At 39.3% G+C, this 27,539-nt stretch overlaps 1 protein-coding gene across 1 annotated transcript in view; it reads left to right on the forward strand.

The window, feature by feature from the left end:
- The first annotated feature begins 7,223 nt into the window (after positions 1-7,223).
- SCAF11 (SR-related CTD associated factor 11) overlaps positions 7,224-27,539 on the forward strand; it is a 29,236-nt gene continuing 8,920 nt past the window's right edge. The window contains exons 1-9 of the mRNA XM_026050265.1: positions 7,224-7,299; positions 8,059-8,219; positions 16,930-17,007; positions 17,975-18,066; positions 19,277-19,344; positions 20,918-20,973; positions 23,172-23,278; positions 24,279-24,368; positions 26,139-26,245. Of these exons, the coding sequence (XP_025906050.1) occupies positions 7,239-7,299; positions 8,059-8,219; positions 16,930-17,007; positions 17,975-18,066; positions 19,277-19,344; positions 20,918-20,973; positions 23,172-23,278; positions 24,279-24,368; positions 26,139-26,245 (820 nt within the window). The 5' untranslated portion in view covers positions 7,224-7,238. The remainder of the gene's footprint in view (positions 7,300-8,058; positions 8,220-16,929; positions 17,008-17,974; positions 18,067-19,276; positions 19,345-20,917; positions 20,974-23,171; positions 23,279-24,278; positions 24,369-26,138; positions 26,246-27,539) is intronic.

Genomic DNA, 27,539 nt, shown 5'->3' on the forward strand with positions numbered 1-27,539 from the left:
AAGGTCCTTTGGTTCAGTTCTTGCTTCCCTGGTACTTGAGTCTTGCTGCTGGGGCGTGTTGAGGATGCTACTAAGGGAACATAAAGATGGTCTTCTGGTTTCTTTGGCGTGAAAGCAGTGACTGCAGCAGGCCCTGCTGTGTTGCCATAGCACTGGCTGGAGTCCCCTCATTCATGTGGTGGGAATGCTGCACGTGCAGCAGAGCTGCGGAGGAGCAAGTTCACATTATCCGTGTATGCCCAGGGGAGGTTCCATTCTGCGGAGAGAAAAAAGCCAAATGCGATGGATGGTGAAGATTTGCTGAGTAAATATAAACGTCACGTTTTTCAGATCTGTGACTTGGCCAGACTTGGAAGGGCTGCATCTGCAGGAATCATGATCTCAGTGACCCGCTGCCAAATGCCTACTCTTTGCTGGAAAGCATTAAAGTGCTTTCAAGTGGCTAAAAACCATAATGAATGTGAGGAAAAAAAATCATAATAAATGAGAGAAACACTTTTTACCCCTCTCGACCATTCTTGGAAATCCCTGGACCATTTTTGCTGACGTTGGCCTGTGACACTCTCGGTCTGCACCGGGGTGTGTGTGACCAGGGACCCTCTGCGGCTGAAGCCGATCTTGTGTTCATGCTGATTTGGTTTGGTTTTGATTGAGTCACAGGCACCGTGACAACAGTTTCTAATCCCTCAGTAGTTCCTGTTATTTCTGAATCTCCATTTTACACAGTTTAATCACTGACTGCTAAAAGAAACACCTAAGCACTGACTCCTACATTTGAGAATGTTATGAAAGAGAAAGTAAAGCACGTCCCGCTGTGTTGTTTATTGTGTTAATCGCTGCAGTACTTAAGTGTCTTATTGATAGTATATGAAACTACTTGATTTATCACCTGGCCTGCATCGCCCTTTTCCCAGTAGGGGTAGTTACGATGCAGAGCTTGTTTGGTTGGGATTCTTGTGTCTTGTGACAACTAATTCCTAGAAGTGCTTGGGAGCGGGAGAAGGGAGTCTCCCGCTTTTCCTTACAAAAATGTGGTTAAGCTGCAGCCGGTTCTCCATCTCTGAACTGAATTGTTGAAGCACAAGCCCATCTTGGTTGTCAGTGGTGGCCCTTAATGCACCAACAGTGCTAGCAGTAGAACTGTCGCTTCTGTCCGCTCGAGGGGTGCGGATTTGTGTGGTCTGATCAGTTAACCTCAGAGCTGCAGGCAGATGCTGGAAATGCTGGAGGGAGAGTTGGCTTTTATTGCTCCCTTGCGCAGGGGATGAATCCGCTGAGATAGTTTCTTGTTGCTTCTTCCCGGGTCTGAGCCTCTGGGATGTGTCCTGAGCTCATGTTAAGCTTCTGCCACCTATCCTAGTGGAAAGAAACGTTTCGTGGTTAACTGTGCATGAAGATGGGAGGTGAAGTTGGCCTTTGCTGGTGGCTGTGCATGGTGGCAGTGAGGCGAGCGGCAGCTCCGCGCGGAGCGTGTCTGCCACGTCCAAAAGCTGCTGCTCCCACCTCTTCATTAGCTGCCTGGGAAAAGGGCCCTCGGCCTCATGTGGTAGCGGGGTGAAAGCTGATATCTGCAGAGCAGCTCCATGTGGTTTGTGCAAAGGACAGAGAGAACAAAGCTCCTTGTTGGATACTTTCACCAGTCAAATGTCTTAATGTTCCTGGTTTGTGGAAGCGTCAGTCTATGTACAGGCTGTCCCCGTAGCTGTCACCCTGCTGCCAGTGGCAAATCCATCCGGATGGAGAAAGGCCTTTGGTGTGCATTGCTTCTTGAGGGAGCAGAGCCTCCCATGTCTTGGTGCCTTGTGCTGTCCTAAAAAGACTGATGGAATGACTCACTCTTCCTGAATGCTTTCTGGGGTTGGATTTGGACACTGTTTCACTGGACACTGTGGTATATTGGATGAACTGTGGCACAAGATCTTTGCATTTGTCATTTTGTTACTGCGTGATTTCCAGTGTGAATGTTACTGATTCCTATTCCTACTCCCTTATTTTTCTTTATTCCGGGGTACAAATCTGAGAATTGTCTTCACAGTGCCTGGGAGGGTGGGAAGGGACTTGGAGACATGTCAGGGGAACAGGCTAATGTTATGATTGGGATTTGGGGGATGGGGATGCTTGTCCTGTAGCGGATTGGATTTAGTATCTCAGGTGTGCTTGTGCTACTGAATTTAACTTCCAGTTCTCCCGCAAAAGAGAATGAGATGCTCTGTCAAACACTGACTAGCTAAGCTTGGGGGTTTGGTCTTGACGATGAAGCTAAAAGTAAAATCTGGAGTGTAATGTACTGGTGGTTTACGTTTTGTAATTTCTCCTCCTGTTCCAGGTCACTCAATGCTGCTATGAATGTCTCCATCTTTAAAATAAATAAATAAAAAATAAGCTAGCAGAAAGACCCCTCAGATCCTTTCTAATCTTACTGAGATGCATCCTGAAGTTCCTCAGTATCCGAGAGTATGGCAGGTAGATAGCTGTTGGTGATACTAACTTCATTGCTAGTCAGTGTTCCGTGTGTATAATGCGCTTATTTTGACTTTAATAGTTCCTGTTTTGAGAATGTAACAATCAGCATCATGCTGTTGTGCAGGTGCTAACCCCGCGGGATGAGGCTGGCGTCGCAAAGGTGCGTGCTAGGCGGCAGGGGGTCTGCTGGTCACACTGAGCTCTCGGCACAGTGCTTTTTCCAGGTAAGGAATTGTGTGTTCCTCCTCATGCGTAGGAATAGCACATCATGTACATACTAACATTGCCTCAAAATGTATGAGCCAGAAGTTGAAAGACAGTTATTTTAAAAGGTTCTTCAGTTAGTTATTGCTGATAATTCTAGATTGCTGAGGAAATCTGCAGCTTGGCATGACCTGCCCGGTCAGTGAAGCACTGGTATTAGATTGTTTGGTTGGCTGCTTCTGCTGCTCAGTAGGCTGAAGTGATTTAAATGCCAGAAGCTGGGCTTGTAAAAGCTGCCCGAAAGGTGGATGGAAGTAAAGAGTTCAGGTAGTTTTCATTAGGCAAATGCATTTCTTGATGTATATTGAACATATGGCTGGCTGAATGGGAGCTAACAGGGAAATCGGAACAGAGCTAATAGAATGCCACAAATCTTTTCAAGAGATCTGAAAACAGTTTTGTTGGAACAGACCAAGTGTCTCCTAAAATGAAGTACTGATGCAGCATGTACCTGAGAAACTGAAAGGCTGCATAGGAATCTTCCATGAGTTGAACCCTGAAATTCAAAGAATTCACTAGTCTTGACATCATTTTGGACTTGCTTACTGGAGGTTCCTTTGCTGTGTGTGTTCCTGATTGCTTTTCTTTTATTTCCCCCCTCCCTCCCTTTTCCAATCAAACAAATATAATTGTATGTAGATAGATTCCCAGACTTGTTGCTGGATGGAGGAGAAAACATTTAGCTGTTTCATTTATTAGCAGGACATAAAGAACACTTACAAAGGCTTCATCTTGTGGCTGCGTGATTCCAGTTAGACACATGCCACTTCGCTGTTTGTAAATTTTCATACTGTGATGTTTCTGTGTCTATTTGATTGTAAGATTTTAGTGCAGTAGACTTCATTTAATAGGAAATTCAATTGCGTGACTGAGCAGTAAGTTCTTTTTGTGCAAGTGCTGTGCATCAGTACTGAAACTTTAAATCTGTAAATCTGTATTTCTAGCCTATAAGCTAAATTATTATGTATTAGCATAAAATCATACTCTTTGTGGTGCAACTTGAATTTATATCTCTGGCTTGTGGAGTTAAGTGCATCCCGAGGGCCACATTCCTTAGGCCGACAGTGATGAATCTCCCGCTCCCATCTACGTTTCGCTCTGCTTAAGCACTTCTGTTGATGTCTCTGCATCTGTCTTCTTTGAGACAAGAGCTGGAGGTCCCTTGGAGCGCTCGCCTAGGAACTCGATTATTTCTTAGTGGTTTAACATTTGGGAGAGAGGGGAGCAACACACCTTGTGTTCGAACAGTGTGTGAGACTCTTCTTGTTCGCTGTTTTCAGCTTCAGGTGCTGGTGTGTTCTTGCTTTTCAATTCTGAGTATTCAATTCTGTTGCAAAGCAACAATATTGTGAGTTTGCTTAGAAGCGCCAGGCGAATGCTGTCCCGGCTGGGATGCTGTGATGCTATCTTGGGCTTCTTAGAAAATATTTATTTAGAGTCGGGGTGAGGGGCGTATATTGAAGCGCTGACATAGTGTGCAGACTTGTCGAGTGTCTTTCGTGTGTGTTTGGGTGTTTTTTAATACTTCAACTGTATGGTTGTAACTAAACTTGCAATGTGTTGGTTTTGTTTAAAAAAAATGGAATTCAGTGCAACTATTCTTTGCATATTGCTGTTTTTCAGGTGTATATTTGCCAGGTGGGGCTTGGAGCACTTAATGAGAGATCATAACCGGTAGAATCAAAGGAAAACTGATTTCACTTCTTCCAGCTCCTGCCCCTACTCAGGAATGGGGGTTTCTAACATAGCATGCAGCTGTGAAGAGTACTGGGGAAATAGAAATCTTCTTAACTTAAGCATCTAAAGCAGTATATCACACTCTTGAATAAATAAAACTTTTCTCCTCTGTTTTCTCCTCTTGAAATATTATTTTCTGTTTTTTTAAGACTTGATTTTTGATTTACTTATAAAAGTTTTAGCGTTAATTCTCTTACTGCTCCACTGCTTTTAACATCTTTAACATCCTTTTTAAATTAGTGGAGAAAATAGTTTCTCTAAGGTTCCCTTGTTATCAGAATGAATATATTTAACATCTTAGTCTTTGCTTCAGTAGTAGTAAAATTAAATCCCCATGCTGCTTTGTGAGGAAACGCAGTGTCAGACTGGCAAAAAGATGGTGTTGACTTAAGTGTGTTAAAGGCGCTCGGTATCTGTTCAAGTAAGAGATTTCTGAGGAGGAATGCAATGCAACATAAACGCTTTTAGTTGCTGCAGATCTTGGATTTGCTGTTGTTATGTTAGACTCCTGTGATCTCTGTTTTGTTATCTACTGTAACTCTGCAATAGTTCCTGGGATGTCTTTGGTAAGGGTATAATAAATAAAAGGTTCTGCTTTCTGTTAGAAGTTACTAATATAAAGAGGCTCTACAGGACTCTCTCTGCAAACTACCTTATTGATCTCAAGATCTTTTATTAACTTCAGCACTGCTAATTGCAGTTTGGTGACTGTTGCAAACCTTGTCCATCCTCAGCTGCAGAATGCAGCTCTGGGGGCCTTTTCTTTAGCTAGGCTGAGGCATGAAGTTTGCCTACAAGTTTGAGCCTAGCTTGCACATTTTTCTGCCTTTGTGGAGGATTGCTGAGGCTTCCCTAAGACTTAGGACACAGGGCTTGTTTATTTTAATGCTTATTTTCTCACCCATCCACCCTTGACATAAGTAGCTTTGCTCCCAAAGTTTTAAAAGTCCTCTTGCAAACCAGAGTAAAAATAATAGAACTTAATCTTGTATTTTAAGATTGAATTTTGAGTTCAACCTCTGATCAGTGGTTGTTTTTGTGAGAGTTTATGTGTGACTTGTGTTAATGCTGATTGGATTATGGGGACTGCCCTTAGTGTTAGCAATTGCTGCTGCGTTGGTACTGCTTACCCTGATGCACGTCTGTTCATTCATCATTCAAAGGTATTTGAAACAATTCTGTTAATTTTATGTTGCTTTAAATAACTTCTTATGCCGTTTTTATTATTGAAATAGGGTAAGGGAATTTACCCCTATATTGCTAGGTTTTCATGTTCTCTTTCCTTCCCGATACCCCTTGACTTCATTCACAGGTTCCCTTGGGGATTGGTAAGGTAGTGGATAGGCTGAAGCCATTTCGAACTCTAATTACAGCTTTCTGATTAGTCTCACAGTTTGAGTGTGTCTTTAATGAACCCTCTGTGTTTGTGTGACTCACGGATGAGAGTCCTGGATTGCCCAAGAAGGGGAGAAGGGTTATGTAATGGGTATGTTTGCAGGCGTGCTCCTTTCCTCAAAGAGATGTGATCTAAAATGCTTCCTGCTGCCAAGAACAAGTAGTAGAGTTGATCTAAAGCCGTTTGTAAACACTGTGTAACCCCTTCCTACATAGCCAGGCAGAGAGAACAGTGCAGTTAAAGGTAAATTGGAATTGAGTTTGCAAGGGTCATCCTTGTGCCCTGGCTCTTTGCTGCTGCTGAAAGGGCTTTCCTTTTCCCCTTGCTTTTCCTAGCAAAGACATTAGAGAGGCTTGAAACGCCAGTCAGCTGGCTTGAGGTTTGAATGTTTATGTAACAGATCTAGGTAATTTCTGACTTATTTGATCCTTTGTGATGTTTTAGCTTGCCTGTAAATGAAGAAGCTGTTGGGACTCCTGGATAGAACTGCTGGTCCCTCTAGGGCTGTGGGGTTGGAGTTGTAGGTGCTGACATAGTTTCTGCTTAGGCTTCAGGCATTTGAGATGCAAGAGATTCACTCCTTGGTGCAGCTGCTTTGTAGTTGCTCCCACACCGCTGTCGTAGGCAAGCTATTTGGAGCATACTCTTGATGGTATTGTGTGATGCAAATGTCCCTGACCCTATGTAATGTGCATCCCAGGACAGTCTGTATCCTGGCTATCTGCCTTGCCTGCTTCTTTGGAGAGTGGTTCAAATGGGCAGCCTCTTTCTTGGTGATTCGTAGCTGCGCCTGTGCTTATGACATGTCTCTTTTTTGATTATTCCGACTTTCTTTTTCCTCTCTGCTGGCTGCTGATAGTGTTCGTTGTTTGACAGCACCAAGCAAGCAAACATCAGCTGCTCTTTACTCTTCTCACCTGCCCCTACCACTGTGGTTGTGGGTGCTGCAAGTAACTGGCTCTTCTGGTTCTTGCGTGTTTGATTTCTTTCACTTCTCCAGCATTTTATGAGGGACGATTTGCAGAGGTTAATTACTGTGGCGTGGTTTGCATAGAAGCTTAGCAATGCGTTTACCTTTTCAAAGTAGAAACACTTAAACAAATGTCTGAAAACACTACAAAAACTTTGTGGTTTTGATCGTGGCAACCTGAAATTTTTCATTCATTGAGAGGACTAATGATACTTGTTTGCAATTAGATTTGTTTGTGACTGCCACCAAAATCCTTATGTCGTGCATTTCTACTCTGCGTGTGTTTACTGACGCCGAGAGCACTAGTAATTCTACATTAAATTCACATTAGTCATTTTTGCTTTCAAGTTGTGTTCTAAGTACACTGTATGCGGGGCTTATATTTTCCAGACTACATTTGCAAAGAAAATGAAGAACCAAAAGCAACATATTTCAAATGCTGAGAACGAGGAGCACGAAGACACAGAAGGTAATGTCCATGTGTGTAAATATCAACGTGCATCCTCCAGGTCCAAGCTGTGAAAGTCAGATTTGACATGTATTCTGTCCTAATTGGTATTCTGCTGGCTCTGAAAACAGATACATAAGCACAGATTATCCCAGCAAAGTGTATTTTTATCTGATGAGGTTCCCAAATGCTTTCCCATAGCTTCAATTTTTGCTTAATTTCTAATATCAAAAATGAAATGGAGGTAACTGTTACTCAGAAAAATAATGAATTTCAAGTAAAATTCCATGAAGAATTCCTTGAATTTTAACTAAAGTCAGAGGATTTCTAATGTACGTGATTAGATAAATATTTGAGGATGTTCAGATGAAAGTAATTGTGAAAACTGAAAGTTGGAGTGTGAGTGTGTGTAGGCTGTTTATGAGGTATGCTGACGGAGAGAAAGTGTGAACTTCTGAGGAACTCTTGGGAAAGGGATGACTAAATGACTTAGCAATAAATAGGAAATCAGTGATGCTTTCCTTGTTTAAATAACTGGAGAGAGAAGTTTCATTTATTTTAATGAAAATACTGATATGATCATTCTACTCTCTGAAATACCTTGTGCAAATATATTTTTTTCTATTCCTTTTACCTGCTTCTCTGGCCATCACCTTGACTGCATTATACCTGAATACCTGTTAATTTGCTTTTTAACTGCACAATTTTACCTCTGATTGTTATTCAAATCTACAATGACACTGTTTCAAAGCCAGCTGAAAGTGTCAGTGTTAATACTAGGTGAAGAAAATGAAGAGTGCCGTTCCTGTTCCACTGCTTTCATATCCCGGGAAGGTGACAAGTGCCCCATCTGTCTGAACTGCCTCCTGGAACAAGAAATCGGTGTTCCTGACAACTGCAGCCATGCCTTCTGCGTGGCTTGTATTCTTAAATGGGCTGAGGTGAGTCTGGGAATCAACGTGGTGGTGTTTGATCTGCTATATCTAATAACCTGTTTCTTTAAAATCCATAGCTGTGTGTTCTTGCTTTATGTGGTATGTTCTTGCTTATACATAAATGTTTCAATGACCAGTTTATAAGCAGATCTTAAGCTGTGTTCTGAGTGGTGTAATGAAATAATCTGTGTTGTCTTTCACTAGAAATATTGCACCATTAATAGCGATTAGAGACTGGCCTCCCAAAATGGTGATAATGGTGATTGTTCAGAAACTCAGCTGGTATAACAGTATAATCAGGTCGTGTAATGTATACTTTGTAATAGTGCAGTGGCATGCTTTATATAAGCATGGCTTAGTCTTTATACATTATCTTTTTTGTATTTTTTTTTTGTATTTGTTTTCAATATGTTTTCTCACTCACCTACAATATAAACTGAGGTTTCAGTAGATTTTTTTTTTTCTCTCTGAAGAGTTCAATTAAAAGGTTTTGTGCCGTTCTGAATCAAAATCTTTAATTTTGATTATAGAGATTGACAAATAGGCACTTGGTAATAAATGAAGTCTCCTATTACCACATTCTATTCTGCAGATGATTCGTTGCTTTGCTTTCATTTGGTAGTCAACAGGAAAATGGCATCCTCAGTTTTCCTCCAATGTTCCTGGCCGGCTGCTCTCACAACAGGTGGAAAGCAGTGACCAGTAAAAACATCCAGAAAAGCAGTGCAGTAGGTTGAGGGTTTGCTGCTGAACTTCAGCTTGTTCACACTGCCTGATAAATGCTTTTAATTCCAGTGAGGAAAGGAAGATCCTGTCTTTAACGGGCAAATTTATTTTCTGGCTTGAGGTACTATGCAAATGGAATAGAAAGCAGCTTTGGTTCCTGAGCTACAAGTGAAGTAGATGGGATGAGCATTAGTGATATCTGACAGAAGAGGAAGGACACTGGGTTCAGTGAGGGAGCTGACAGCTGGGTCTGTTCAGTTCATGAAATATCATTCTCTAATCTGGTAGCTTGATTGAACTAAAATAAGTGTTTTAAACTGGTTTGACAGATGTTGAAAGACTTCAGCTGTGGGAAGAAGATGAGACTTTAGAACTTGGATTGATAGAAAGGCATCAAGAGCCACTGGAGATGTGCTAATGCTGTGTGCTTTTGTATCCACTATTAATGTTTAGTAACACTTGTTTGGAAGAGCTGCATAGTGTTAGCTCTCTCTGGCAGTTCTTGTTTGATCATTAAATAAGTCATTGATTGCTTAGTTGTCAGTTAAGTTGTTCTGAATAATGAAGACTGAAATTATCTGCCCTTCTAAAATACATTATCAGTTTCTGTTTAAAAAACAAAACAAAGCCCTAAATGTTTTCTTCTTGGATACATTTTAAAATGTTATTTTTTTTTCTTTTTTTTCTCCTAATTTTAAGATAATAAGAAAGCTGGGAATAGGATTCATAAGCAAAATAATGGTCTTAAAAAGTGATAAGTTTGCTTCAGGTACTCTGTGTGGTTTACTCTTCCCTGTCACTGAACTCTATCCACTTGAAAGACTTTGCCAAAAAAAAAAAAAAACAAGGCAACCACTGTTGTTTTCAAATTGTACATGAAGATTTTGGTCAATTATTTTGGTTTTTATGCAAAACTGCATGCATTTTGATCAATTCCAAGGTAGTTTAGGCAAACAGTGAGAGCGAGTTTGCGGTTCTGCTCCCCTTTCTGCTTATGAGAGACCTCCAGACATGCCCTTACCTGGGGCTAGGTGTTCTGTGTGGGCAGGTTTTCTTTCGGCAAGAAACAGCCACAGCACTCTGGCTTTCTAAGGAGATATGCGTTGCTTTTAAGTGAATATCTGCTCTTTGATTCCATGCAGAGCTAAACATGTATAAAATGATTGTTAAAGTTGACCTGATGCACTTAAGTCCTGGTGACTAAATCTGAACATTTGGTTTGGTAAGTTGGTAGCAGTACTTCAAGCTTCTGGTGTATTTGGAGTGCTCTGTTTCCTTGCCTGATGAGGAGAGGTGTCTAGCTCCTAAACGTGAGGTAGAGACTAAACTAGCTTGCAAATTTACTTTCCTTTTTTTTTTTTTCCTTTAAATATGTTTAAATTATTCAGTCTTTGGCCATGTTCAGCATAGTTAACTGCAGTGCCCAGTATTGGCAGTATTGCTGGTAGGTTGTCGTGCACTTCAGACCATCATCTTGCCCGTCTCTGGCTCTGCTTCCCAGGGCTCTCCCAGGAATTACAGGCTGGTGCCGGTCGGATGGAACATTCCCAGGGCCGTTTCCAGTAGGCAGGCAAAGACTAGAGTAAATGGCATTTGCCCTCTGCAGCTTTGATAAGCTGACTTAACTGTTTAACTTATTAATGTAGAACTTAAAGCTGTGTTAGCAGTTCATAAAGAATACAAGGCCCTTGATGCCTAGGTCTGTAGCTGAGGCTGTTGGACACGTTCAGCGGGAAGGACAGTAGGAGCAAAGGGCTCTTTTGCGGCAAAGGACATCTGCATGGTACATCTGCATTATTTTGCCCACATCTCAAAGTGATCTAGAGCCTTCAGGCACTATCAGTGTATTGTTGCGGTGAGGGAAGTAGTTAAAATTAAACTGTTTTGTGTTTCAAGTTGCAAAGCACATGTATTAATTCCTAATAAGCAGGACTGCAAACACTTAAGTAAGGCTAATGTGAGGGGATGTTATTTATGTATCTATGGCAAGCAGATATCAAATTAGCTAATGTCTCCTTGTCTGGTGCACTAGAGGAAAACTTCTTTTTTTTTTAATATCCTGCTCAAAGACATCAGCCCTAAAGCAGAGTGCAGGTTAAATAACTCACCTGAAGGGTCTGTAACCCCCAGGCAGGCCTAATGCCCTGTCAGTGACTGACTGAAAGGCAGTTGGCCCAAAGAGCTTCCCTGCATTATGTATCTGCTGGGGCCTCTGGCTCATGTAGAAGAGTCGTTCGGGTGTCGAAGGTTTGGATCCTTGCTCCTGTAGAATATGCTGCATGAGAATGCTGTCCTGTGGGTAAAGAGGGAGCTGCCTGCCTGGCGATGGCAGTGCTGGGTGTGTGTATTAACCTTTCTGATCTGGCCCCCTTTGTCCTCGAGGACACGTGAAAGCAGCAGCTTTCCAAGAACCACAAGTTCTTGGTTTGCGGTGCAAAGCAGTGGGCATAGCTGGGGTTGCACTGGTGGACTGATGCACTGGGCTGCCAAAGGAACCCTAAGCCTAAAATTAAAAGCACAAAGATCTCTAGCTTGTGTCTCCAAGGCATAGATGATACATCTCAGCTGTTGCCCAGAAAATTATTTAATCATATTATTTTAGAGAGTCTAGACTTGTTATACTTTTTCAATTACACATTCGCTTTTTGGTGTGCGGTTGCTCTTGATGTAGTTATCAAGAAAAACACCCTCACACAGCAGGTTATGAATTTTAACATTGAGAGAGAGCAACGTGAAACTCAGTGTTTGAGTGTTCCTGAGCTTGGGTTCCCTTTTCTGATAACACAGTGTCTAACAGCTCTAATTGCCACGGAGCGTGCAGCTCATTACAAAGGATGAGCCATTGCATCCTTTCTGAGCGAGAGAGCCACCAGGGCAATAGCGCTTGTCAGCGTTTCATGGGATGTAGAAGCAACATGTGGCATTTTTAGCTATGAAGACTATAGTCAGCCTGAATGATGTGGGTAGAGAGAAAACAGATGTTTAAAATTGCAAGTAATGAGGGTTGGTTGGGTAGTGAGCCTAAGATCTCCATTCTAATGTGCACTGGTTTATTAACCATCAGAGATAGATCTAGAAAAATAATGTAGAATCTCTTGCTGGAAATGGTGGTCTTCTAAAGTTCAACTGCAAAAATGTCAAGTGTACTTGACATTTGGGATTCTACTTTTTTTTTTCTAGAAATAGGGGACTGATGTGCTTTCTGGTGTCTCCCTTTTCACTGAAGGTGGAGGCAGGACTGTTGGGGACGCTTTTTTGTGCCCTCCTTTTGACTGGGTGAAATGAAAGATTTGGGTGCAACTTCAGCAGTCTAAACCCTGTTAAGGCTGAATTTAATTATGAAAACTAGGTAATGTTTTGGTATTGTTCAACATATCCTGTAATAAAAGATTGTCAGAATATACAGACTATGTTTCTTTTTTAGGACCTCATTTAATGAAGAGTTGAAAAATAGTCTTTTAGTTATGAGCCATTGTGGGCAGGAAGGGTAATAGAAGTGGTTTACTGCAGAAATACTTGTTCAAAGAGCTCATCTTTCTGCTAAGGGCCTAAAGCCTCATAATACAGAACTTGATGAGACGGGGCTGCTAGACAAGTTACTCCGTCAACCAAAACCACTTTGAGGTTACCTGTCTGAGGAGCTTTCCTAGAAAGCCCCAACTTGAGCAGGTCATTTTAAATGCTGCTGGGAGTGATGCAGTTAGGATAGAGGACACTTCCTCTTTGAGATTATTAAGATTACTGTTTTGTAATCTTGTAATAGTATCTTTTGAACTAGTAATCTTGAGGCTATCCAGTTATAAGGCTATTGAACATTGGTTTGCCTATGGAGATGAAGCCACATCAAAATACTTTGAGGTGTCTTGTCAGAGAAGGTGCACAGAAAAACCCCACACGTGCTCATGAACAGCATTTCTGGGGCTGCAGGCTCCATGAAAACTTCCATGCTTTATGAAGAAAAATGTCAGGATGTCACAGGTGAAGTGCAAGAATGAATCCCTTCAGAGTTACCAGTTTTTGCAGGGAAATACTGAGCAGCTTCATGTAGACAGTGAAACACCCAAAGGTGACTTTTCTAAGAACAGCCCTGTTAGGAAGCAAAAAAACCCTAAATCTCAAGAACAGCAGCCAGACTCTTCTCATTTTAATTGTTACATTAAATACTGTCTTGTAATACTCTTCTGATTTACTTCTGCTTTTTAGACCCCTATATATATTTTTTAACAAAAATTACAACTGCATACAGTAGTAGTCATTTAAGACTGCAGTTTTTTGTTTTGTTTTTAAATCCCTTCCTTTTTATGCGCAATAAAAGTGGTAGCTTCTACTTGGACTCCTTTCATCTCAGTATCTTTAACTTGTTTAACTTTTGTTCCTCTTCCAAAAGGGCAGTTTATGTTCTCTCTCCTCTAGGATGCCTCCCGTATAGAAGCCTAATCAAAGGGGAAAAGCTAAGTGGCCTTAAATGAGACCATTTGGTTCCTGAATCATCTTCACAAAGACAAGAGAGGAGCAAAAGGCTCCTGGTGACTGCTGTTTGCCCAAACAAACAAAGGAAAGTCAGATGTTTTTGTTTTAACCCTTTTTTTCCCCGTAGCAGCCCACAGAAGGGCAAGAAAATATGGGATTTTTCCCTTTTTTTTTACCCTTTGATTTTTCACTTTAAAGGCCATATATTAGCTGGCAGGTGAAAGCTGATGTATCCTTAGACAAATACACAGCACAGGAGCCTCTGTCTTCTCCCTCAAGTGCCCCTGGCAGTTGTAACACTTTAAGCTGTCACATCTTTACTAGAACATCCCACAAGATTTGCAGTAAAATATCAGATACAGTTAGGGCTATAAAGAGCAACTGAGTTGGAGTGGAGAACAGCATCTGCTGTTTCTAAAAACGTCTGAACCCACCCATAGCTTTTGATTCTTCCAGTATGTTTTTCTCTTTTTTGATTACTGGGTATAAATGTATGGAATTCTTAAACATCTGTCCAGTTCCACAGAAAACTGAGTGAGTGGTTTCCTAGTGGAGAAAAAATACTTTGACTTACTGCTAATGTATTTAGTATTTCATGTTTACACTTCATGGCAATGAATAAACTACTCACTGTGACTTAAACTTGGGAACATGACTTAATCTTCTTGTGTACACTTAAAATATAGAAACAGACTGTCTTCCCAAAACAGCTTGTTCTGAAACACGCTGAGTTGTGAGATGAGTTGTGCCTCTTTCAGCCTGTCTGGTATATCTGAGAAAGTACTTTACTGTGAGAAGCTTGCAGCTGGTTCAATAGTTGCACTGCGTTAAGTCAGGTATCTCAGTTGGGCAGCGCTGCTGCATAACTCCAGTCTAACTGTATGTTGGGTACGGGACAAATAATCCGAGTCTTTATAATCCAAACCCTTAGGGTGCTGGGTTAGTTGCCTGGACTGCTGCTCTTCACGGAGACCACCATGTTGCAGGGGACAGGGGGGTTCTCCAGTGCAAAGGGGGTTGGAGGTAAGGAGAAAATCCCTCTCCTTGGGAAGCTCTGTGAGGTAAGGGCCTGAATCCCACCTTTGCTCAACAGCTTGTTCATGGAGTGAGCCCTCTTCTTTTAATAAATAAAAAAGATCCAACTCTGGTCTGGCTGCTTTATTTCAAATTATAACCTGAGTGTTCAGGGATAAGGGGCTGTAAAGGCGAATGAGAAGTGGGGTGCTCTTTGCCATTGGTGATAAGGAAGAAATGATCAACTAGAAAATTAAAAGGTCTGATTAATGAACAAGAAAAAATAATTTAACCTTATGACAGTTTATATGCAAGTTTCTCATAGCTGCTCATGCCAGTCTGTTTATAAGAGCATCGCATGTTACTTGCATAAATAAAAGATAGCATATTTCCCTTCCTCTTAAGGGCAGCATTTACGCTATTGAAATACTGATTTTGTTTAGTGCAGTGGAGAAGGGACTAGTAGAGGTCAAATTTTTCCCCTACTTCCGTCTCTGCCTGTTCCAAACAGGGCCTGTGAAGAACCCTGAAGTGAGGAAGGAGGGAGAGCATCCATGTGAAACAAAAATAAGTAGTTCTCTAGCATCAAACTACAGTGCTGATTTCCTGTGTATTTCTCCCTGAGTTAGAGCGTTGCCTGGTTGGGTGGAGCTTTGCTTGAAGCTTCCCCACTGTGGGGACCGTGCAACATGTCACTGTTTGATGTCTGGGTCCTCCCATAGCGCAGCCTTTCCCTCCACGGGTGGGCGTTTAGGTCTCTAGGGAAAAGACAGTAAATCTGCGTTTCCATTGGACTTTGGACACATAATAACACTGAAGACCTCTGTCAGCTTTGGTTAGAAATGGTCAGTAAATTCAAAAGTTGTTGGGGGAAGAAGAAAAGGAATGAAAATGACACCCAGATGTGGGGAGTGGGTGTGGACAGTTTCTTTTAAGGAATGTAAGGGGTGAGAGGAGAAAAAGAAGAATGGAGGGAAAAAGAAAAAAGAAAAACACACTGGATGAATTCTGATTAACAAATGTTTGGATGCATAGGAAAGGGGAACTGTCTTTGAATGCAGTTTCTCCAATGTAACAGTTCAAAGGTAAAAGGAGTATTTGAGCTTGGAATACCTGGAGCACACTTCAAAATGAGAAGGACTCATTAGTCTCAGTGGAAAAAGTACTAATTGTTTTTGGTTTTGGTTTTTTTTAGCTTGTATTTTAGCAAAGTTGTTCTTTTGTCTTTGGCTCCTTAGTAAAATATCTTTTTCTGGTATTTTCTGTTTCTTCCTGAAGAAGGCAGAGCCTGGAGCGTGTTTGATACACCGAGTAGGAAGTGGAATGGCACAACTCCAGCTGCTCCAGGTTACTGCTAGGAGCAAAATAGCCGCCTTCAGGGCTGTTCTGTTGAAAAGTGCTTTACAAAATGTCGTTTGTGTCAAGCACGGGAGCCTGTTCTCTCTACAGGCTGCCAAAAGGAGCTGGAATGAAGTAGACAGTCAAGCAGGGTTGCACAGTCACCCACCCACCAACCTTGTGGCTTTTAGCTTTCCTTGCAGGGATGTGGTTCCTTTGTGTTCCTTTCCCTCCTTTCAGGTGACCTTTCTGCACCAACACTTTTCCCTTGTTAATATTAGAACTTTACTTTCAGTCTTTTTTGAAGTTACATCTATAGGAGAAGATGTTAAGCACCAAAATACTGTTTGTCAAAGTCGTTCAGCTGCAGTGCCAGAATAGCTGCTGAGAAAGCACTAGATGTGAGCAGGGGATTGGGATTCTCAAGGCATGTTTGAAACTGTGCTGATGCTTCTGGGTCAATATTAGAAGAGCCCCAGTGTTGTGGAAGTCAAAGACTAAATAGGGAAAGATTTCAGTAGAGAAACAAGTGAAAAGCGTAGAATAGCGGTTGAGAAGGACCAAGCAGCTTGAAAAGTTGTCATAGATATTGGTGCAGTAGCCCTTTATAGAGATTCATTTGCTTTCAGTTAGAAAATGCTGAATTAAGAAGTTCAGTAGCTGGGAAGTTGAGGGGTGAGTTAGCAAGTTCCACCACAGTTTGTGTTACGGAGTGGAAACCGAGGAGCGAGCGAAGCTATTCTGTACCCAGTGACTGTGTTTTGTTCTTTTGTTGTCGTGTGCTAATATTTGGCTTTCCAGCATTATGAAAGAAAAGAGGGGTTTGTGTAGTGGTGCGAAACTAGAGTTACCTAACAGGGTTTTAAAAAATAAAAGGAGAAAAAAACCTCATGGCTAACTTCATGTGAATGTTTTTTACTCTTTTGAATGTAACTTCCGAGTTACGTTATTGTTTCTTTTGGACTTTCCAGTAAGAAAAAAAATGTTTACAAAACAACTTACCAAATTGCATGGCCCATAAATGCAAATAGATTCCTAATGTCAGGAAGTTGAAATTTTGCATATTTCCATCAAAGTGCTGTAACCGTGATGAGAAGTACAGAATGTGGTTTTTTGTGTTTTTTTTTTTCTTTTTAGCAATCCTATAACAGGAAAAAATCTTTTTCAGACAAAGGCCTCATGTCCTATTGATCGCAGACCATTTCAAGCCATATGCAAGCTCGATGCATTAGAGAATCAAATAAAGGTGAGTCCCAGCCTTTGTTTTTTAAATGACTGACATTGTAGGAGCACATAGACCTCTTAGTCATATGTAACTGAGATTTGTTAATTTATTAATTACAGCTTTAACATTTCTGTAAAATATTTGATGCTTACAATTCTGTTAACTCTTCCAAAACAAATGTTTACAGTCATAAAGCATAAAAAAGTAGCAGCTTCGTAATCATCATCGTTGAATGTTTTTTATGTGCCTAAGAAGAAAAGTAGAGTATCATTTTCAAAGGTTTTTGTTTTTCTTTAGTTAAGTTTTGTAAATGTTATATAAACCAGCAGGCAATAATGCCCTCTTTAGCAGAGCTGAGTCTTACCACTGCTTCTAACACACTGGCAAGAACAAATTCGTGGAAGCAAGAGCCTTGCTCAGTCTACACTTCTGAATCTTTTGGCCATAAAATAAAGCAAGATATTGCTGCTACAGAGAACGGTTTACCAATTAAGAAAATAGAAATTAATTGTGACAGATGTTGATTACTGAACTTGAAGGCGTATGCAAGAAGATTCTGGTTCTTTTCTGTACAGTTTTGAAGTTCTGAGGTCTCAGTGCATTCACAAAAGTGGCTGCCTCTCCTCTGTGGTGTGTGTGTATGTGTGTGCACGTGGAACAGGGAAGCAACTGAAACAGGACAAATCAAAGACTTCAGTGGGGCTATTTTATAGGCTCTAGCAACTCTACTTTTAGTGCACTGTGTTCTTGTTCGAAGTGTATACAGTATATCTATCAGCATATCAGTATATATCAGCTTTTTCTTGCATTTTATGAAAAATAGGTCAAAATATCTTCAAATCTGTAAACTGTGAAATTAAAGAAGCTATGATTTGAGGAGGTTTTGAGTCCTTTTGAGCTCATTTTCCTGGTAGAGATCTTGAAAGTATTTGAAGATGGTGTTTGCTGAATTTCTGGATTGAAAACTGACTTTTCTTTCTCTATGCAGGTTCAGGTAAAGAAGCAATTATGGGAGATAGAAGAGGAAATCTGTGCCTGCAATAAGGGAAAAAGTAGCCATACAAACATGAGATTTATAAGGTTGGTATTGCTCTTAAAGGATTCTAATTGGAATTCCCAAAATAATAATTCAAGTGTTACTGAATGTTCAGGTTGGAAATTATTTCTCTTTTTTAAAAATTTTATTTTTAGTATATTCTTTCCTCTGTCATGGTAATATAGCTTTTTCATTTATTGTTAATGTAGTTCCTACTGAAGTTAATAATAAACAGGGTGTAAGGAACAATGTATTGATTGCATTTAGGTATACAGTGGTGGTTTTCAAAACAAATCTGACAAATTTCTTGTTAATTTGAGTTAAGATTATTTATCTAGGTCACATTTTGACAGAAGTTTGCAGATTATTGTACACATTGATATTGCTCATCTTTTTACAATAAGGTGGAGTTATAGTCAAGAACTGATTGCATTTTGATAGTTTTAGGTAACTGTGGAAATACTTCTTCAGTGTAGAGGGTATTTTGTCACAGTTGCTGTAAAGAAGAGCTTACACTGATCTCTTGTTAGAATCCTTCGTATAATTTCAGAGCACTAATAAGCAAAAGACAAAAAATACCACTTCTAGTGGCATACTGTTTCACTGAAACTCCTTTTTTTCTTCTGTGTCCAAAGTCTTTTTTTTATTAGAATTATTTCTCTCTAGTTAAATTTTGGATGAAATAAAATTTTGAAATGCTTATCTGAGAGCCCTTGCATATGGCAGAAATTTAGGAATACACAGATAAAATTCTCTGAATGTTCATAATTGAAACTCTTTGTTCAGGAGAATATGTGGTGCATAGAATTCTTGAGGTATGATTTTAAGCAGATTTCATTATATATTATTTAGAAGAAAAGCAAGATACTAACGTGAGAGGCCTTTGCACCTCTCTGAAGTACCACTGGCTGGTACTTTTTTTTAAAATATTTGTACATATGAGCTGTGACATCTTTTATATGTTGCAGTGGAATCGAGCAGAATAAAAACATTGATTTAATACTGATGTCTTGAAAGCAGATGAGATTTTTTTTCCATTTTTAAGCTTTTTGAAGTATTATGATATTTAATGTACCAATTATGTTATATAGCATGCAAGTTCAGAGTTTCAATAGCAGTCAATAGCCATGAATTCTATGGGTATTAGATAAAAGTTCCCTGAAATAGGAACTGGTTTGAGCTCAGTGGATATGCTCTTAGCTTAGGTTTGTCCCAAGATATTACTGCTCCTAATATCTTCTGCTAATTTTGCAGAGGAGCTATAGCTCCAGAGAAGGGGCCTTTACCAGCAAAATTAAACAGAGTTGTGAAGAAAAAACACAGTAAGTTTTTTTTTTTTTAACTGCTTGTATATAATTGTTAGAATCACAGTTTTTATTTTGGAATTTCATTGCTTTCCTTGATGAATCAAATATAAGGTTTTTTTTTTTTTAACTGCTTACATTTGCATGTCAAAATCAAATACCAAGGAGTAAGAGAAGAGTTTGGAACTTATAAAAACAAACTTGCAATATTTGGAACTACATTAGGGTTTTTTTGCTGGAAAAATTGCTTCCTTAATTGCAGTCAGAAATGAAATGTATTAGTTTTGGCCTAGAGATCACTGCATTAACAGGTACTGCTTTTCAAGTAATTTCATAACCTACGAAATTAAGCAAACATCTGAAAAGGTGAAAATTGCTTGACATGGAAATGGCTGTTATGAAATTGCAAGCATTTTTATTTTGTTCATCTAAAACATTTCATAGAAATACCGTATATTTTTCTACAGTTTATATAGTCTCTCTATTGATGTGTTTTCTCCAGCCAAAATAGTGTTTTGTATTTTTGTCATATTGATGGAATTCTAATCTATAAGTTATATTTCACAAACCTCGAGGAGTAAAGGAGTATGAAACTACTTTTTTTTTAATGACTCTTCCAGATCTCATCGTCTTTAGTCTGGTTGAATACAGATAAAAGTGAAGTTATTTAATATTATTTGTATGAGAAGAAAATTTGAAGTCAGTTTGGAATGTTAATCTTGTGGTTTGGGGTTTTTTTTTTATGTTTTCAAAAGCATTCTTGTTATCTGATAATAAAATTACCACACTCAAGTCCTGCCTTTTTTAATGCCTAAAAGAATGAACTCAGCATCTAATCTAATCTGCATATTACAGGTCATTAAATTTAACCCAGATGTGCCCCTAATTGCAATATCTTGCATTTGACTGAAGTGTTCCTTCCCAAGAAGCAGCCAGGTTTAATTTCCAGTTCTAGTGTGAAGAGATAATGCGTTGGTAGATGCACTAGGGTGAATTACTCTTCCTGTGAGAAAATACCTCTTTTTCTTTTTTTCCTTTTTTTCTTGTAAATGATTAACATGAATTTGGCAGGCATCAGCCTCCAGCTATTGATCCTGGTTATACCTTTGTCTGCCAGAATAGAGGACCCTTTAGTACCCTGTCTTTTCTGCCCAAAGCAGATGTGTATCTGGTTTAATGAAGTCAAATCTCAGCTTTCCTTTTTGGAAGCTGAAGGGACGAACTCTTTAACTTTTTCACAGCAACTTGAAAGACTTGGTTTTTTCTTTCAGACACTCATGTGCAATTTCCTCCTAAGAGATACAGCAACAGAAACAAGTAGTTCCTTGTTAACAGTCCACTCAGTTAAAAACAAAACCAAAAAAAAGGCTGCTGTTCTGTAATGGTTTATTGGAATAGTTAAAGAACAATTGTAATAACTTGTTCTGTGAAGGTTTATAAGTATTGGAATGTAAACTAAATTTATATGCAGACTCACTGTAAATACACTTCAGATACACTTTCATTAGCATCTAATTGCATTAAGGATTTTAATGAATAATTAAAAACTAATATATTACGATCAAAGTGTATTGCTGCTTATTTCACGCAGGTAAAGGTTTGTGTGATATACGAAACAAGAAAGCTTTGTCTGTGAAGATAAACAAGGTTGGTTCTGATAATGAAGCGCTTAAAACCTTTCTACTTATTCTTAATTTAACTTTTGTATTTGTTATTGTAGTATGATCCAGAAGTAATTTTTATCTTTTCTTTTGTGTCTGTGTGTGTCTTGAAAGAAGTAATTAGAATGTAGTGCTGGGTTATATCAGTCTCTCTCACGGATTTAGTTACTTTTCTGATAATAAATATTTTCACTTAGATTGCTGTTCTGCATTATAAGATACTAACTACCCTCCTCTCACTTCTATTCACCAGTTGTTTTTAGTGTTACAGAAATATTCCGCGATGTAATCAACAATTTATCTTTGTATCAGATTACTTCAGTAAACTTTATTGTTTGCACCAGGCTCCATGGGAGATTACTTTTAAGATATTTTATTTTCCAGAATTCCTCTTGAGTTAAGAAATTTTACCCTATACTAGGTTTTGAGTGGAATTTTTGGGAAGTTGTAAAGGCCGTTCGAATTCTCCCTTTCAGAAGTATTTAAGATCTCTGGGATACCAGACTGAATGATGTTTTGTATTAATAATTATACTTGTAAGCATGTTTGTATGAAACAGATTTGGGCAATTAATTTAAAGTAAATGATGGTGTTCTTGGTGATTCTGTCTTCTCTGGATCTTAAAAATTTGGAAGAAGCCCCCTGTTTAAGTCCACATTTTGCTTGATGCCTTGCTTGTTGTAGGGTGCTGATGCCTACTGCACCATGTAGTTGGCTGCCTGAGTTCTCATTACTTCATATGGAGCATAATTCTTACGGTGATCTATAGCTCCAGCCTTTCTCTTCTGATTGAGGCCTTTGCAGGTTTTGCCTCCCTTACTGTGCAAGGTCAAAACCGTCTTTCAGAGATTTGAAAAGCATTTGAGCTGGAAGGGTAGGGCTTCTTGCTAGATCTGCCTCTAGCTGGGCTCCGGGGTTGATGACCGCTTTCATGCCCAGTTTTGGTGATTCATCTTGCAGCACTGAATGATGACAATGTCTCACAGTGTGTTTGTCACAAAAGGAGCACGTAAACAAAAGCAGGCTCACAAAACAAAGCAACAAACCAGGCTCCCTCGAATGCCAGTGGGACGGGTGCAGGATTCAGAATAGGGAATAACCTGATGCACGTTCAAAGTTTGGGTTTTCTTTCTTTCTTTTTGGCAGGGGGCACTGATTGCCCTGCTTTACTAGTTGCCATTTCCTAAAGATATTGCAAGAGTAGTTGAACATCCTTTTTAGATGGAGGGAGAGCTGTTAATTTTTGACACAAGTATTTTTTGGAAGAGAAAGTGAGAGCTGTCTTTGGCAGAGGGTCACTGCTGGCACTCTGGTGGAATAGGGCATGTTCAGGTCAAAACCACACACCTTGACACAGCAGGTAGAACAAGGCTGCATACGGGAGAAATCCATTTACAAAGAGGCTTCATTTTTGTTTTGTTTTTCTACAAAGTAAATATTGGGAAGACCCCGTAGGTTCTAATTTTAAAATATAATTTCCAAACCAGCTCAATATACACAAATACGACAGTCTGGTGATTGGGGGAAGCGTATGGAGAGGTAGCAACACCAGCACAGTCGAGCTGTTCACTGGACAGTGTGGAAGGCAACGCGCTGGTGTTTAGTGCTTGGAGTATTTGTGTCAGCTGAAATAAAGTGGGGTTTGAAATACAAATAGGCAGGTTGTTCCTTTGTGTGAGGCCCCAGTAAATGGCCAACACCAGTAATTCTTGAGCTCTCTCACTCCCCTTGCAGGCAAAGGAGCTTCCCAGCTGCTTAAACTGGGCATTTTTGTTATTTAAACACCAGATGTGAAGTTGTTTATTGTTAGAAGGTGCCAGCCTTGTGCTGCTTATGGTTCTTAGCTAGTGGCAGTGGGGATTGTGTCATAGTAAAGATAATAGCTCATTTGCAGGTTTCCAATATATTTCCATGTTTTACTATATAGAGCACTAACAACTTCCTTGTGGAAGACCTATAGAAAATTTAGATTGTCTGGAAAAGTCTGCAGGTGTTGAAAATTTGGAGATGGACTACAGGAACGTTTGCTGTAATTACAGACCTGAATACAGTATTAACTGTACGGTGGTGTCTGCTCTTTGTGAGCTGAAGTCTTGCTGACACAACTTAATTTCAGTGCATTGCTATGTATGAGATGCTAATTATTTCATTTGGGTTTGTTTCATTTGTCATTTTATTTTGTAGCCCAGAAGAGAGACCTGCTGGGGTGAGCGCTTCAGAGCTGCTTTCTGCAGCACCCTGCCAGCCAACGGTAGCAGTGAGGAGTCCTTTTTAAGCTGTAGAAATGACAGGTAAGTGTGTGCTCGTGCTTAACACAAACCCACAAGTTACAGCATTGTAGGTACTGTAGTTCTTTTGCCTCCATCTGCCTGTTGTTACCTATAAATGTTTTAATTGAAGGGTGGCTGCTTTTATGTTCATTGCTAAATAGCAGTTAAAGGACAAACACCAACATTATAAAATGGGCATCGCTAAGGAATGTCCCATTTAGCCTGTTGCATGTTCAGCATAATACTTAAGCATATGCTTATAACCTCCTTTGCTTATTAGGATTTTAGCATGTGTTTAGCATTATTTTTTAGCATATGTTAATACTGCTTGCTGAACTGAAGCCTTAAATAGATAAGGGTCAGTCCTGTTACTACAGCAGCACTTAGCAAAACAGCTACCAGTAACTCTCCTGTATTTGGTAGCAGCAACAATTTTATTTTCCTGTGTTTTGACTACAAGGAATACCTTAAACATCCATCAGATAACCTTTTCTTAATGAGCTTAGTACTTAACAGGCCTAAAAAGCATATTTGGTTGAGAAGGTGGGAAGGAGGAAAAAAAAAAAAAATAAAATAAAAGTAATGATAGGTATTAAAAGCCTGTGATAATGTCTAGGAGAGCATTATTTGGATAACATGACCTTATCAGAATCGTGTGTGTGTGTGTATGAGACAGTCTGTAAATGGAGGGGGGGATGGTGACATTTTTTCCCCATGAATGCAACAATATTAATTTTTCAGGGATACAAAGTTCCCCTATCCTTCGACTTCCTAAGAAACTGAGTTGATCTCTTGTTTCCTGTTCCTTATTCCTAAATAAATCCTCTATTTATTTAGGACTTTTCTCTCATTTTTATTATTTCTTTTCCATCTAAAAATGTGGATACATTTTTATGATGACTGTTGAAAGTTCTAATACGTTTTAGTTTACAAAAATAGTAACTAATGGAAGCAATTACTGAAGTAGAAAGCAGTCGTAATACAAAGTTATTTTAAAAGTGGTGTGAAATTTGTATTTCAGTACAGAATTCACAGAAATCAATACAATAATCAGACAGAAGAGACAAGAGCTGCAGTTGTCCTGTCCGTCTGTGCTTGCTAGAGCTGAAAGGTACACGTTTAATTTCTATACTAGCAAAGAATCTTAATGAACTACTTAGCTTGGAATTTCATTTAAATGGCTTCTTAGATGTGTTACTGTTTGATCACTGAACCTAGATTGTTTGCACACAACTTTTTAATTTTTATATATTTGCTGCATGCTGGTTTACGTAAATACAAAGACTGATCTCTGTTTATCTTAGTGCTATTGTTATGCTCATCATATTCCTTAGCATAATAACTTCACTGAGTTGTGCACCTTCCTTTCACAGAAATGCAATTTTAAACATATTTTCTATTAGGAAATTAGTATGTTTTATATACTCTTAAAATTATGTCTGTCATTAAAAAATCAACTACATTTGCTTTAATGTCTAACTGTGTTTTTTTTCTCCTACATGGTTTAGTTCTGACACTCATCTTTTTCTGTAATTGTGTATAAACAGATCCATCTGGAAAGAAATGAAACAGAAAGTAAATGATATAAACTTAAGAGATAAAAGAGAGCAGATGAGGGTTTTTTAAATGTTTTCAAATATATATAATCATTAAAGATAGATTTAATAAAGACATTGAGAAATTGGTTCTGTCCATGATGCTAACTCCCTTGCATCACACTAATCTATCCTTGCCTTAAAACAAAGATTAATGATGAGAAAAATAGATTTATTATTATTATTATTAAAATAATTAAAAGTTGCACCTATATGTTTACATATAATTTTGCTCATGGAAATCTTCATTCTGACTTGTAGATATTAATTTTTTAACATTTATCAACAACCAAATTATTATCTGCCTGCAAGGTTTGACTTTCTTGTGAGGCGTTTCATATGTTTAAACAAATAAAAATAAAAGTGTGTATTTAAAGTGATGCGTTTTTTGGTCACTGGGCTTTTTATATATTTTTGCTAAGGTACATTTGAAACAATTCTTACTCGAGTAAAATATTAAGAACAGCTATTAACTGTGTGGCACAATCTAGAAAAAATATATAAAACCCACCATTATTAATTTGACATTTATACTTTTTCTCTTTTTTTTTTTACTGCAAAGCAGCTGTTCTTTTGCTGAAGGGCTAACTCAGTGTCACAAGTTGTTGCCAGTGGTGCAGCCTGCTGATTTGGAGTAGACTTTTTGCTGCAGTTTTATTTTATGTTGGGCTTTTGAAGAATGGCTTCAACATAGCACACCTGATCACACTGGCTTAATGGATTAGGTGTTAATGGATTGGCCTTGAAATAAACTCAGATTTGATTAGACATTGGCCTAATTAACAAAAAACCTTAGGGCATTCTGTGAATGAGACTTCAGTCTCTTCATTTTCTAGTTCCAATATTTTAGAGAAATTTTGTATTTAGGAGCAATTGTGCTTAATGCAACACTATGCTAGATTATCTGAATGGATGCTCAGACTTTTTTAATCAAGTAAATCATGCTCAGTGTAGCCTCAAGTAGTGTAGCTCAGTTCTTTAGTAGCACTTCTGTGCTTAGTGTCTTAATACAGAGCTGAAGGCCAGAGTGAGGTCCTGGTTGTGCAGGGGAGAACAGAGCTGCCCAGATCTCACTGCAGGGGCTTCTGCCTCCCAATGGCTGGCAAGATTATTGAAATTAAGCTTTGTGCCTTAATCAGTGGGTGCTCCTTAAAAAAAGAGTATTTTGAAACTACCGTGAAAGCATAATACTTGTTTAGTGTTTTTGATAACACTGTTTTTGCCTTATTTTGAACACTTGCTGCAAGCAGCTAAAGCAGCGGCTGTTACTGCTTTTAATTTTCCAGGATTCCTTTGATGTCTTCTGGAGCTGAAGCTGAGGCCTTGCTTCTTACTCCTCCTACGTTGCCAGGGACGATTCTTCCACGCAATATCAGGCCTTTGGAAAACTTTGGTAAACTTTCTTTTTTGTAAGTTTTCTTTATAGCTCGTGTAGAATACTGTCAAAAAGTGATCATTAGAAATCTGAAGAGAATGGTTAGTTGCTGGGGGAGGTCACAGGCTTTTGTGCAGTGTAAGGAGCAAGCTCTTTGCTGACGAGAAGGATCGTGAAGAAATGATGCAGTCTTGGATCTCCTTTAGTACACTAGGAAGCTACGGGGCAAAAGCTTGCCAGAAAGTTCCCTTCGCTGCAGAGTATGGCAGTACCTTGGCAGAAGGGCCGGCAGGGATGGATCTCCCTCCACACTCGCACACAATGTGGTTTCTCTTCCCCCAGCTGCTCTGTAACTGAGACTTAACCAGGGCTGCTCTGTAACGAGTCGTGAGTCGCTCATTTATCTTTCTGATCCTTATTGCAGAAATGTGAACATTAAAATAGGAGCAGAACATTCACCCACCTTAGATTCAGAAATGCACCTCAAACAGTGCTACAAGGTCCTCTTAACCTGAGAGGGCTGGGTGCCCTGGAGTTGATCAGAGAATTTTTTATTCCTGATTTATGTAAGTTAGAACTGAGTCGTGATGATAGAAGGAGAGGAAGAAATTTCAAATCCTTTCCTTATGCTCTGCTTCAGTTTCTTAAACTGTGGAAGAAGGTTATCCTACATTATTGATGAGGGCCCTACTATATTTAATGAATGTTTAATAACTTTAAAATTTAAGTTAAAATATAATTAAAAATAATTAATGAAGTTCAGATCCAAGAAAAGAGACGTTAAGGTATTTGATGGCTGATGCATGAGACCTATCTAAGAATATACTCTTTGAAGAAAGAAAAGGAAAATTCAGGAAAAGTAGTGGGAAAAACAGTGTGCTGGTCCCTCTTTTAGTCATGCTTCCTTGTTAATCTGCACCACAAGGAGAGAAAATGAAGAATTATTCTTTCAAGAGATTAAAAACATTTAAGTGCCAGATTATTTTTTCAGCTTATCTATGGGTGCTGATAGTGCTGTCAAATCCTAGGAGAGGGAAGTAAACCTTTTCTGCTCTTATTCTGGGAGAAACAGGAGATTGTGAGGAAAAGGCAGAAGAGAGGAAACAGGGAGCACACTGACTCAGCACAAAGATTCTGTGCGTGTCTGTTCAGGTAAAGAGCTATAGGGGCTCCTCTTTCTCCTGTGTTTACACGGGAGCACGGACTAGGCAGTTACAGTCAGTGCTCTGCTGTGGCCTTTTAAAGTGGTAAACTGTGAAGTGCTTGAAAAGTCATTCTCAAGATGATCAGATTATGTATGTGCTTTTAATGA

The sequence above is a fragment of the Nothoprocta perdicaria genome, unplaced genomic scaffold (assembly GCF_003342845.1).
Source record: "Nothoprocta perdicaria isolate Ctin4 unplaced genomic scaffold, notPer1 scaffold_67, whole genome shotgun sequence".
In the NCBI taxonomy this organism is placed as follows: domain Eukaryota; kingdom Metazoa; phylum Chordata; class Aves; order Tinamiformes; family Tinamidae; genus Nothoprocta; species Nothoprocta perdicaria.